The sequence below is a fragment of the Poecilia reticulata genome, chromosome 8 (genome assembly GCF_904066995.2).
Source record: "Poecilia reticulata chromosome 8, P_reticulata-male-v2, whole genome shotgun sequence".
Classification (NCBI taxonomy): domain Eukaryota; kingdom Metazoa; phylum Chordata; class Actinopteri; order Cyprinodontiformes; family Poeciliidae; genus Poecilia; species Poecilia reticulata.
The window spans coordinates 15,903,669-15,916,893 of NC_088837.1; the positions used below are offsets into that span (position 1 = coordinate 15,903,669).

Below are 13,225 nucleotides of genomic sequence, written 5' to 3' on the forward strand. Positions count from 1 at the left end.
ACTGTCTTCTTATTAGCATGTCTTACCTTTTTGTGTGTCATAGAAACGGTGCTGCCCATACAAAACACCACTGTTGGCATGGTGATCTAAGTGGCTCATTGGAAGGAAAGTGTGGGCCAGACTCCCTGAAAATCGAGGGTATCCTGGACCTACGAGAGAGAGGGAGAGAGACGGTTGATAAAGCGACACCCGCTACTGTGATGGAGTTATATGCGGTAATCCTTCAGGCCCAGTGCAGCTGCTGGTGTTCATACGCAAATAAGTACTGGCTGTGATTCTAATGTTTGCTTTTCCTGCCTGAGTTTAGCATTTAGATAATGAAAGAAAAGCTCTGGGATTGGTGTAATATGACATTTTTCTTTGAGGCATACGGCTTATTCTTCATCACATCGTGAGAACCAACAGCAGCACCTATACTCATCTGAGTGTAGCGATGAGGGTGGATTTTAGGCTTGTGTGAACAGAGAGCTGGTTCTCTATAACTCTTGGTAACCTAGTTTAGAGGTAAAAGGATGCTTGGATTTTGGGCCTATAAGCCAGTACACCTGCGCTCTTTAAATCAAGGCCATCTGTGGCACATTTATACCAATACCACAGAAAAACATAATCTTTATGAAATAGGACACTGGAGAGCACAAAGGACTTTGAGGGTGGAGAAGAGAGAGAATGTGGACTGAGATGAAAGCCCAGACAGGCATCACTATGACAACACCACTGCAACTGGGTAACTATGGCCTCTAAACACGTGAATGCAAATTAAACTACCCTATTTACACGAGTGTATAAATAATTTTCAAAGATGCTTAAAAAATAAGGTCTAAGGAGTGCTAGAAAAATAATGTAGCATGCCTGGCCATCTTTACTTATATTTAAGGTTGGATACATGTAAGCAAATAATATTTAAAAACCCTAACATGACAGAGTGCACCTGCTTTTTTCTGGGATTCCTATGCAATGCCAGTCACTGAAACGTGCACTGATCAATGACATGAATGTCATAATTTGGGAGTTTTCTATGATACATATAAACCATTCTTTGCGTAGCAAGCAGCCAGCAACCTCAATATATTTATGAAATAAGAACAGATTGCACAAGTTTGGAATTATTACAGATTTGTGTTAATCCAATTAAGATCAAATATATAGACATAGATTGAATTGCATACATACAACCCCAATCCATTTGAGTAAATTAAAGATAGGAAGTTGCAGTCCAACCAGACACTGACTGTATCTCCAAACAACCTCCTGGAATCACAACAAGGTCTGAGGGAGGGCCAACCAAAAAAGGAGCCCAAGTGACAAAACCAACATCTTCAAGCAAAACCAACATCTTCAGTGCCCATATGAACAAGTCAAATTCCTTCTTTAGAAAGGATTTACGGTCAAGCGGTAGAAGACTGTTCTGATATTTAGATGAGTCAAGGCGGTTTATTGCCCTAGGGCAATATATTAATAAGGGGGTACCTCCAAATTCTTCAACTCCCCCCTCGATTTAAGTGGCAGGTGGTTGAACCTTGGATACCCTTTTGGGTGTTCCAAAAGGATCCTAAAGCCAAATTAGTATCAGAACTGGGTTTGGCATGGTATGCATAAAACAGCATTAAGCTTCTGGAATGGCCCCAACTTCCACTCTATGAAGAATCTACATTAAAGTCCAACCCATCATCCATAGTTGGAAACTAACTAATTTCAACCAAGTTTATGAATTGATTTATTAGTTCATCAGCTTACCAATCAGTTTACCACTGATAAAAAGAGAAGTAAAATATCTAGTCATAAATATACCAGAAGATTAATGCCCACAAAAAGGCACATCAATTCTTCCAACCTAACTTTCCAACATACAGAGAATATGGATAATGAGAGAAAGAACAGAATACAATTTCTTTAAATTAAATCAAAGACAAACATCCAACTTCATTCAGGAAAGCAGTAAAGCACTTCATGTGGCCTTGTCCCTATCTGACGGTATCTTTTTTTTTTCCTTTTCAATTCATCCCTGGGTGTTGAGTCTCTTCTTTCTTGACATAGGAACAATGCAGCTGGAGCTGAGAGCTGGCTCAGGAGAGGGAGGAGTGTTGTGGTGGGCTTAATGACCTTGCCTCATTGCAGCCCCTGCTTCCTCCAATCTTAATTAATGAAATGCACAGAGAGGGCAAACAGCATGGCAATAACACGGGAGGTGTGGCTTTCTGTGCAGGGTAACAGGGCGATAATTGCATACTCTTGTTTTTTTTCCTTAATTTTTCCTGTGTTTCACAGCTTTTTCTACCTCAAACACTCTTTCCCCATTCCCACTTTGTCTTCTTTTTTATTGTGATGATTAATAAGCATCCAGATTTATGCCAATTCACTAACTGAGGTGGGGGCACAGGGATCCTTTGTTTAAGCAAGACATTTTTCTCTGATTTTCAAGGGGGAGAAAAGCAGAGCGCAGTTCGTCGGTTTTTATCCAAGCTGGGAGAGCGCCTTTTTTTCTCCAGCAGCATGTTGTTTGTGAGCGTGACGATTGACAGCGTAATCCCTTTTCACAGTGTGGTCTGGCTGTGCCCGATAATGCCAGCCTGCTCAGTTTCAACGTACCCACCAATGGGACAACACGGGGGAGACTGCTGGGCATGGCGGAGCCCATTCAGCCATTAATCTCTGCTGCTGCTCCAGCAGGTGACTTGAGAAAGGTCTTAGTGCAGTCTGCTGACTGCACAGCAGCCAGGCGCTCTGCACATACACAGGGACGCACAGAGACATGTCAGCATCAGCAAGTAAATGACAGAGGGGCGTTAACACAGTGCATGCCTTTGATTCTGAGGGAGGAGCAGAGGCAAGAGACAGAGCACACAGAGTTGAATTCCTTTTCTGAATATCCAAAAGGTAATTTCTTAAACAACAGAAAAGGAAAAGAGAGGAAGAGTCTGGATGGGAAAGAAAGGAAAGAGTTAGTTCTCCTCAGCCCAATCAATTACTTGCAAAGTTTATCTAAAATAAATAATGAACAAATGAATTAATATAAAATTTCTACAGCTTCTATAAGGGTGTCAGTATGTTAAGTTCTATTCACGATTTTATATTCCTCACCCAAACGCACATGGTCTACAAAAATTCATAGCTAGGTAAATTGATGGACAGTGCAGGGCAAATGAAGACCAAGAGAAGAGGAGGAGCAGCCCAAGTTGCCTGTCAGGGCCGCTAATTGAGAAAAAAATGACAGAACCATCAAGACACAGAAGGGGTGGAGAAGAGCAGAGGAGGCGAGAGATACTTGGCAGAGGAGGGGCAGTACTGTGATGCATCTCCTCAGGTTTGACTAATTGAAAGGAAGGGATGCAGGCTGGCAAGAGAGAGAGAGAGAGAGAGAGAGAGAGAGAGACAGAGAGAGAGAGAGAGAGACAGAGAGAGAGAGAGAGAGACAGAGAGAGAGAGAGAGAGAGAGAGAGAGAGAGAGAGAGAGAGAGAGAGAGAGAGAGAGAGAGAGAGAGAGAGAGAGAGAGAGCATGAAAGAAGCATACATGTGCTCGGGAGAGTTGGGTGGTTGAAGGGTGCATGTTGGGGTGGGAGGAGGGGTGGGTAGTGCTGCTTAAAATCCTTCTACAGGAAAACCAACAAGAAGGACCCACAGAAGGAAAAGAAGAACAACTGAAGATGGGCTTGGAAAGGGGTATCAAACAGGAGTGGATTAGACAAGCAGTGTGCAGGCAATCGATGTATTCATGTATGTCTATAAGTGTAGACTGAGTTATGAGAGAGATTCTTTTTGGCACAAGGTGAATCATTTGAACCACATCCAGCTGGCCTCAGGTTTGATTCAAACATGTTTTTTTTTACTTTTTATTTTTTTCACTCAGCTACCAAGCTGACTGAAAAAAGTTAGGCGAATTAACATGACTTTTCATACATACAAAGGCCTGATACTTAAAAAACAAATAAAGTACCCATTATAATAGTCTCTAGGTCTATACAAGGTAGTGCCTCCCCACGAGTTTTCACAAACATCTGAATACAGACACAGGTTACGTCAGTAAAGTAAAGGAATAACAGAAAGCTTAATTTAGTATTTTGTTCAATATTCTTTAGAAACATGTCTTGCAAAGTTTAACAAAAACCTTAAACCTGGGTTTCTCAAAATAGTTGTTGCAAAAAACATCTAATTGCAACGACAAATATATTAAAACATTTTTAAAACATTTCGTGAAATGCAAGAAAAATAAAAACTGCTTCTCATAAGGAGTGAAATTGGATATTTATAGCAATCTAAAATAGCTAAAATCCCACAAAGGCATATCACTAGTGCAGGTGATGAGAAAAAAAATATATTTTGCATTTTTAAAAGAAAATTGCTCTGTTTAAACCGCAGACATTTTTGTTTTGCTTCTGAATGTTAAATGAGAATTTACACTATGATAAAATCCTTACGAGACTGGTAAGGGTATTGAAGAGGTATCAAGAGAACCTTAAATCAGTCATTCTTCTGTCTTGAAAATAGCTTAGATTTAAAGTAACATACAAACATGCCTACCTCTGGTAATCTATACAAGTTCACCCTGAAAGAAAGTAGACCACAAGACCGTAACTAAAGTCTCAGAATCCTGAACTGTCATCACAAAATCTACAGCCCTACTCTTAATGTGTCAATGCATTCTTATTGATCTGTGGAATGATTTGTATGAGAAAGAAGCATCTTAAATTTGCATATCTGAAAGGGAAGAGTGAGGAATGTTGATTGGAGGATCAGCATAAAATCTAGATATTATGAAATGTTGATGTTTGATTGGACTGGGCATTATGTTTTGCATTGCTATAGTCTTCACTGGACATGAGGTTCTGGACCGAACAGAGTGAGGATGTTCAAACTAATCTGAGACAAAATATAGACTTAGCAAGAAACGACAGTTTTCTCAGACTCAAATCAGAAATAAATGGTGTGAAATATTGTTACATCACCAAATTAACGGTAAAGGCCACCATGTGCGTATTGAAGGGATGCCAACAGCTTTGACAAAACAGCAACATCTGACGGCTTGAAAGTGAGAACACGTTTATCTGACGGAGTGTGTTTTGATTACTGTGGGCTTTGCATGTCTAGTGAGATTTGACATTTCCATTCTTTTTCTTTTACCAAAACAAAACTTGGAGAAGTATTTCTGTAGACACTGTATTGATAGATGCCAGATTGCTTAAGCTTCTTATTTAATTTCACTTTCAAATACATCATATGCCCATTAGAACATAAGAATTCACTTCAAAGCAAGGAAGACTGGAGAACCTAATGCCATATTCACCTCTTCTACACTCTCACCTATGTAACATGGGAATGTCCTTCCTCAGACTGCTTGTGAATGAGACAGGTTCTGTTTTAAAAAAATGAGCACATCTTTGGAGATAAATATGCATTTCAACCCAAGAACAAAAGCAAAAGACCTAGTGTTGGCTGAAGTTTGTAAGAGAGAGAAAGAGTGCCAGTGTCCACAAAAGAGTCATGTTCAGACATGAAAAGTCACTCAGGAAGGAAGAATAAGAAGAAGCCATTACTACAAAAGCAGCATAAAACCTAGATCACAGTTTGCAAATACACTCAAATAAGACAGGTGCATTTGGGGAAAAACTTGGTAACTTTGTAAACCTTAGAATACAATCCCAACTCTAAAGCACGGTGGAGGCAGCATCTTGCTATGGGGGAGTTTTGCTGCAGGGGGTACTGGTGAACTTCACAGAATACATGACATCACAAGAAGACAACATCATGTGGAAAATAATAAAGCCCAACTTACACTAAGTGTGTAATAAGGTGAAGGTGAAAAGGAAGTTTAAAGAAGATGAAAAATAAATTAAATATTCTTCTTTAACCAGTATTTAGCAAAAAAAAAAAAAAAAGAAAGATAAAAGATTTACCTTAATTTACCTTAATCAGAAAAAAATCACAGTTTAATGTCAGAAAGTGAAGGGGGGGAAATACTTGGTTATCTGGTTTAGGCTGTCTATACCTTAAACATGTGAATCATAAACGAGTAGCTGACTTTAAATTTCAGCTGCTACATTTGAATTTGCATGTAAGTAGTCTGTTTAAAAAGACACTTGGAGACAAGGGAAAAAAAATATCCGCGGAGTATCTCAGAGCATACAAGTGAGACACTAATGCGGCGACACATGCAGAAGTCAGAGCTTGCTCTGCTGCCGGCGGGGGGCTGCTGACACCCAGAGAGAAGAGGCGAGAGTCTGGGTAATTGTGCCGCTCATTTTGATGACTTGCTTTTTATGCAAAACAGGAAAAAGACAATGTGCAATTATGTCGAGGAGGGAACAGCTGAATGTGGTTGATGAACAGTCTGGATTCAATCATGCTCTTAGTGTGTTATATGCAATTAAACTGCAATAGAGATAATGGCCTCCATTGCCAACTGAGTAATAATCCCAGTCATAATCACCTCCATTACTTTTATTAGGGTTGGCATTGCCATCATCGCTCCTAATATTATTTTTCTTTTCCACAAAAGAAAGTGCTTGACGATGAAACCTTAAGAGCGCAAGGTAAGACAAACAGAGAGGCTTCAGAAAATGAGCCTGGAGGGAGAATGTATCGGAGCGAGCCGATGTTGAAGATTATTTTTCAGTTGAGATTTTCTCCATCAATTAGAGCAACTGTTAACTGACTGAATCAATGATGTCTTGGTTGGAAGAGGCATTCGGTGGTCCAACAAACTCACACGTCGTCTGTGGGCTCGAGGAAGTAAAGTCTGAAGTTCAGCAGACACCACAGTCTTTTGTAGTTGCACCTTAAGCATTTTATTGATGGTGGTAAACTAGTTTAAAGAGTTCTTGTACTTGTTTCTGTTGTTGGTCTACTTCTAAAACACTTTTTTGTCTTTGAAGAGTTGTTGTGTTGATGCGTGAAACATCTGCTCATACAGAGATTATTTGTCAGCAGGATTACTCAGAATGATTTTTATGACGGAAACTGTGTTAATGTAGAACGTCCATCTCCTCGCCAGATGTACAAAGCCAGGCAAAAAGAATTTCTCTAAAAGTCACTCTCTCACTCACACACCACGAAACTGCCACATTACAACCCGAAACGTCAATGTGTTTTACTTGGATTTTATGTGACAGACCAAGAAAAAGAAGTACATGCGGTTTTCAAGCATTTGTTTTACAAATGAAGGTATCTGAAAGTTTTGGTAGCCGTTTGTTTTTGTCAACTTTTTTCTTTTTTGCTCTTACATAAAACCGGCTGTTGCCAAAATACATATAATCAACAAATAAGGTCAGCCTGTATGAAATGAGATGAGGTAAAAAAAAATTTAACTGCTTGGTCCAAATGCAAAACACAATATGTGGCGGAAAACTAACACCACACATCACATTAAGCATGCCATTTCCACACGGTGGTGACTGATTTATGTTGTGGGGATGATTTTGTTAAGCAGTGGCATGGAAGCTGCTCAGGAAGGCTACACTTTTCAGATCTTTATTTGAATATGCCATTGTTTATATTTTATCTCAGTCAATTCAAAAACAAAATAAATTCTCAATGTCATCCTTCTCTGACTTCCTGATGAAACTAACATTGGGGGCGTTAAACCTAAAGTGTGTACTTATTTTTGGGTGTCTGAGCGCATGTTTGTGCAGTTAGGATGTTGTAATGCTGAGTGTGGGGTGGGAACGCCCCTTTGTTAAGCTGCAGTTGAGGCACTGGCAGAAAGCTTTGCAATCACTGCAACTTTTTATTGGCCCATGTTTCCATGTGCTGCTTCGCACAGCCTGGGGCGACATTCTTGCTGACATGAATTGAATACCGCAAGATTCCTTGGCTGAACTATTGACCCTGCATCCTTATCCAGACAACTGAACCACAGCGTTCTGTTCTTTTTTCTATTTTTGGTGCAAAACTATCGTTAGACCACTGCAAATTTTAGCAGAAGCCTTATGCAAATCCCCAGAACAGGAAATGTCAGGACAACAATACACCAGCCAAACCCGTGTCTCCCGAACAGCCAAGATACAAGTATCACCTTTTGCTGACGATGTGATGAAGTGATGGAATAACTACATGAGCGTGTATATGCTGGTGTTATGTGAGGTACCTTCATGGGAATGGGGAAACCAGATCTGTGAGGCGCTGGAGTGGGGTCCGCCTCGGAAGGATGGCGAAGAGGGGGAGGAGGGCGGCCTGGAGGGGTGAGGCGGGTGAGAAGGCGGGGAACCCAAACTACTGGCCAGGAAGGTCCCCATGAAAGAGGCTGACGAGTTGCCCATCAATCCACTGCCTGCATCATGGATGGGACAAAAGAGGAAGAAAGAAAGTGAAGATTAGATTTAGAGGAGTGGACTGTTGCCATGATTTCGACCAATCTTTCTAGAAAGATGCATCCTATCTCGTTGTAAACTCACTGTTTAGCTTGAATCATTAAGCCTTGGAGAGGATGAGAGATTGTGTGTTCATGTATTTGCGTGTGTGTGAGAGAGAAAGAGTGTGAGACTTTCCTCCCCTTCGCTGTCAGCGGAGTCCTCTCCCCTCACAGCACCTCTCCCCATGGGCAGACAGAGGTCTCATCTCACAGCTGAGTACACACTTTCTCAGGCTCTCTCCCTCTCGCTCTCACACACTTTTGCTCCTGCTCCCCAGCGTCCCTTTCTCAATTTCTCTCCCTCTCTCCATTATCTTGCTCTCTCCATCTCTCACTTTCATGCCCTCAATCTCTTTTATTGCTTTGCTCCATTTCACCTCCGCTCTCTCTTTTCTGTCTTTCACTCTTGCATTTCTCAGCATGACTATAACAGTTCTATTTTTCACTCTTTTTCAGTTCCATTTTTGGTTTTCCCTCTTCCTTCCTCTCTTTTTTTTTGTCACAACAGCCACTTCCGCTATTCTCTTTCCTATTCCAATGAGCAGAAATACGTTATGTCCGTGCCTTTTCAAATTCCTATTGTCTCTTCTTTCCCTTCCTCTGTCACGATTTCTTTCTGACTCATAACGTTGCTTCGCTTTGTTCTTCCCAATAATAATGGCACCAGCAGAGCAATCTGTCCCTGGCTGGCTGAACCTTGTGTTTAACAAGACTATGATGAGTAATTGACCATTTGTAGCAACGCCCATGTGACTGGGGGCTGATTGTCTATTATGCATTGCTGGGCAAGCTGGTGAAAACACACTGATTAACCACTGCTTAAATTGCATTCCCATTACGCGCCCGCCAATGCACTTGAGTGAGGGGCCCGGGAGCCCAGTTCTTTACACATTCATTTCCCCCAAGTGACACAACCATGAGGTCTCATGCATATGTATGAAGTTGCCAGTATGAGACCTCACTTGCACACACACATGCACAGAGATGTGTGTATCATACATGCAAAGCTATAAAAATATATACATAGGGTTAAGAAACACTATGAAGGTTAATCATCTTTGTCCTAGGATGGTTGATCTTACAACATGTGTGACATGACCTGATTTTCTTCTACCTTTAATCAATCCAAACATGAGTCAGTCCCTTCCAGTGGCTGCGAGAAAAAAATGTCTGGAAGTTTTAATCTGGTAAGCAGGGAATGAGCACCTCCTCAAGGCAGACAGAAGGCCTGAACTCACCGGGTTGCTCAATGCACCTACAGCAAACAGGCGTATTGCTAAAAGGTCAAAACAAAAGGGTCAACAGAGGAGGTCACACACATCTATTGTAGGTCAGGAAATACATTTTGAATTGCCTGAGCCACATTTTCTACCATATCATAAGACAGGTGGAAATTCTCCGGGACATCCAAATTTTCCTAACTTCCACTTTAAAAAAAAATTAAATAAACTTTCATAAAATTAGCCTTTTATGTCATGAATTTAATTAAATTTAATTTAAATATTGTACAAATCAGATTATAATAATACATTAGTAAATTAGTAACTTCATGAAGTACAGAAGACACAGCAACTCCAAAACCAATGAACAAAATGGCTATCCACCTGCTTTAAGATGCTAAGAAGGAGTGATAGAATGGTCAAGTCTGTGGCAAGACTTAAACATATAAGTTCAAAAATGCTCGCCATTCAATCTGGCCAAGTGTGAACTGTTGAAGAACGGGCAAAAGTTTTTTCTTACATATGTGGAAAGATGGGAGAGGCGTAGCCCAAAAGAGAAAAACCCCAAAAAGCGTATTGCAGTTTTTGGTTGCATAGTGTAAAACAATACAACGTGTGTAAATAGGGTTGCAAGCGTATGGCGCTGCTTTTGTGAAAATAAATAAACTCAGATATAAAAAATAATTCAATTGAGCTGCTAACAGATCCAAAAATTGCAATAAACCGAAAGAACACCATCATTCCTTCAACTATTTAGATAATGTAATATATAGAACTGAAGAAGAGGATTCTTCAGTTGTAGGAGCGATGTGTGTGTTGATGCAACACATTGTAAACTACCACAAAAGCCATTGTTTTTCTCCCTCTGCTCTCTGCTGCTACCTCCTATCACCCTGTCTCCATGGAGGGCTCCTGGCACAGCTCTCCAAACTACAGGGCAAAGGGGGTCAGGGGGTGGGATTATGGCCAGCATGCTCACCAGGCACGCATCCAGCTTCCGTCATCCAGGCACCTAGGGCTCCTATGTGCCGCCGCGTTTCACACGGCACACACTCGTCCCCTCTGCCTGTTGCCCCCAGGAACTCCAGCTTTCCTCATCGCCTCCAGCTCACATAGATCAGCTAATCCTCCTGCATTATTAACAGCTTTCCCTCAGAGAGAGAAAGACAGAGAGCAAGTGAGAGAGAGAGAGAGAGAAAGAGAGAGAGAGAGAGAGGGAGAGACTATGAAGGTGACAGCATGAGCGAAGCCTCTCGTAATCATCTGAGAGGAGAGCTGCTGCTGTTAGAGAGACGACTAAAGGAGAAAGAGGAGATGAGAAAAGAGGATGCCAAGGAAGTCGATTTCAAAAGACTAAGCTAGATTTAAGGCCTATTTAAAATTATATTGAGGCGGGGGGTGGGGGGGGGGGGATACCTAAGGCCCTTCCCGCAACTATTACATCAGACCTTCACATCTACTCCAGAGAGGATAACAATAACTTTTCCAATATCAGCTGCAGAAGAAAATATGGCTTCATAACACACTGACCTTTACATCAGGTTACTGGCTTGCTGACTCAGCAGTAATGAACATATCCAATAGTTTGTCATTTCATTTTGTTTTATTAAAAGAAACAGTGCAATATTATACTATATTTTACCCTCTACATCCTGATAGACTGGAAATACCAGGGGTGAAATAGCTCATTTCTGGGGGACTTTCATTTTGGATACCAACCTAAGTGCAAAACAAAGTTACTACAAGCACTGAATTCCCCTCTATTTATAGAAAATCTATCAGTACTACTCACAATGAAGTTACTTGATCTTTAAATATATTCTACTTTTCTTTCAACGCAGTTGTGCAGGTTCTTAAACACATTAGGTCATGTCGATCCTAATTGGTGCCGATCTCTAATGGAAATAAAGATTAATCCTATTATAAAGTTAAAGTAAGGGGGAAACAAATGAATTGAGGAATCAAATCTTTCTTCTTTAGAGCCTAAAACATCTAATCAACGCCTGCTCTTATTAATGTCTTGTACAAAAGTTGAAATGTGCCAGTAAATAAAAGGAAAAAAAGGGTCTAACAGATAGCACAGCTGCTCTTGAACTGGAGGTGTTAACTAGTTTTCAACGTAGGTGTGTAAGATGACGGCGGAACAAAACTAAACAACTGTGCACGTGAGGTAACGTGGGCCAAGGCAAAGGCCCCTGAGGACGGAAAGGAGCGAGCAGCAGGCTGGGAGGCGGAGCAGAAGAATGAAGGCCCAGTTGTCATGGGAACAAAGGAGAAACAGCGCTCAAGGCAAGTAGGCTTTACAACAAGCGATGGACTGATGCACTCAGTCAGCCTGCTGCTCAGCAACAACAGCCTTCACAGCCTACCTTGAAGCCCCAGAACTTGTATTCACACACACGCACGCACACACACGCACCCCCCATTCCCCCCACCCACACACACACACACGCAGACACACCTCACCAAGAAATTTTATCTGGTTTTAATTGTTTGGATCCTGGGAGGGAGGCCCCACCTCTTTGTACTTTTTGGGTAACTAATCTGGTCTGTTAGCAACCCTGCTGATTAATATTACTCAAGGTTGTGCTGTTGCTTGGTGTCCTAACAAGGCGTTGCACAATAATAGGATGTGAACAGATTTACGTGGGTCAAGAAGTAATCTGGGAAATAAAAACGGTGGAGAAGACAATAAGCATCCACCCCTGGCATGCTGTCCTTTTGAATGCTGGACTCACACCAACATTTTCTCCTTAGGAAATGCACACTCATTCACACACTGCCCATGATTATTTCCCAGTGCATCACGTTTCCTTCGCTGCTTTTGATAAATGAGCCCAGGAAGTCTTTGGTTCTCAGTCTTGTTTTCAGACAGCTGCCTAAAGGGACGGATAGACGTGTCGTCTAGACAAGGACACTCGACAGACAATGAGAGAGGTGAGAGTGACGGTGACGAGAGAAGGGAGACAAAGAGAAAATTGCAGGTGTGACTGCATAAACCTGCTCTCCACCGCTCAGTGATCAGGGAGCGCCGCAGAAAATGGGCCAGAAGAAGCAGACCACGTATCTTTGGAAACAGTCAACACACACAAGAAGGCGAAGTGTGTGAAGAAGGCAGTCACTGTGGTGTGAAAGTTGAGTTCTTTATAATTCCAGCAAACATTCTCTACCTGTGTGATTATGGAGAGACTCTCACAAGTGCACACAGTTCGAACTGTTAAGCAATAGACGCATACACGAGTTCAAAGCTCAGAATGAAAAGAAAAATAGAAAAGAAAAGAAAAAAAAACTGTGTGCACTATCCAAACGAGTTGAAGCACCTCTGATTCAATTTCATTACTCAGTGTTCATTGGCAGGACTAGATAAGCATCCCACATTTTGATTTGACAAGGTTTGCCCGTTCTACTTTGCAAGCCCGGTCAAAGTGTTTTGAATTGTGAGGACATCTACTGTTCACAATCTGCCTCAGATATCCAGACAGATTTTCTGCTGAATTTAGTTCTGAACAAAGCCATTTTAAATCTTTGACTTTTCCCATCTAAAGTTATGCACATGTGGATTTTGATACGTATTTTGATACGTGCTTCAACTCACAGTAATGGTTGAACAATAAAATCTCTCTTCATTTTCAGCTGAAGTCAAAACAGACTGGTCTTTGGAAT

The 13,225-nt window shown here is 41.3% G+C and overlaps 1 protein-coding gene across 8 annotated transcripts in view; it reads right to left on the bottom strand.

Annotated features, from left to right (window-relative positions):
- The window catches only part of bahcc1a (BAH domain and coiled-coil containing 1a), a 75,410-nt gene that overhangs the window by 28,330 nt on the left and 33,855 nt on the right, over window positions 1-13,225 (bottom strand). For 7 of the 8 annotated variants that reach the window (XM_081610061.1, XM_008416195.3, XM_081610063.1 and 4 more), the window contains 2 exons: window positions 8,079-8,261; window positions 27-149 (listed from right to left, as the gene is read on the bottom strand). In XM_081610061.1, coding sequence (XP_081466187.1) covers window positions 27-149; window positions 8,079-8,261 — 306 coding nt within the window. Of the gene's footprint in view, window positions 1-26; window positions 150-8,078; window positions 8,262-10,541; window positions 10,669-13,225 lie in introns of those variants that run through there. The other variant, XM_081610062.1, reaches the window with a different exon arrangement.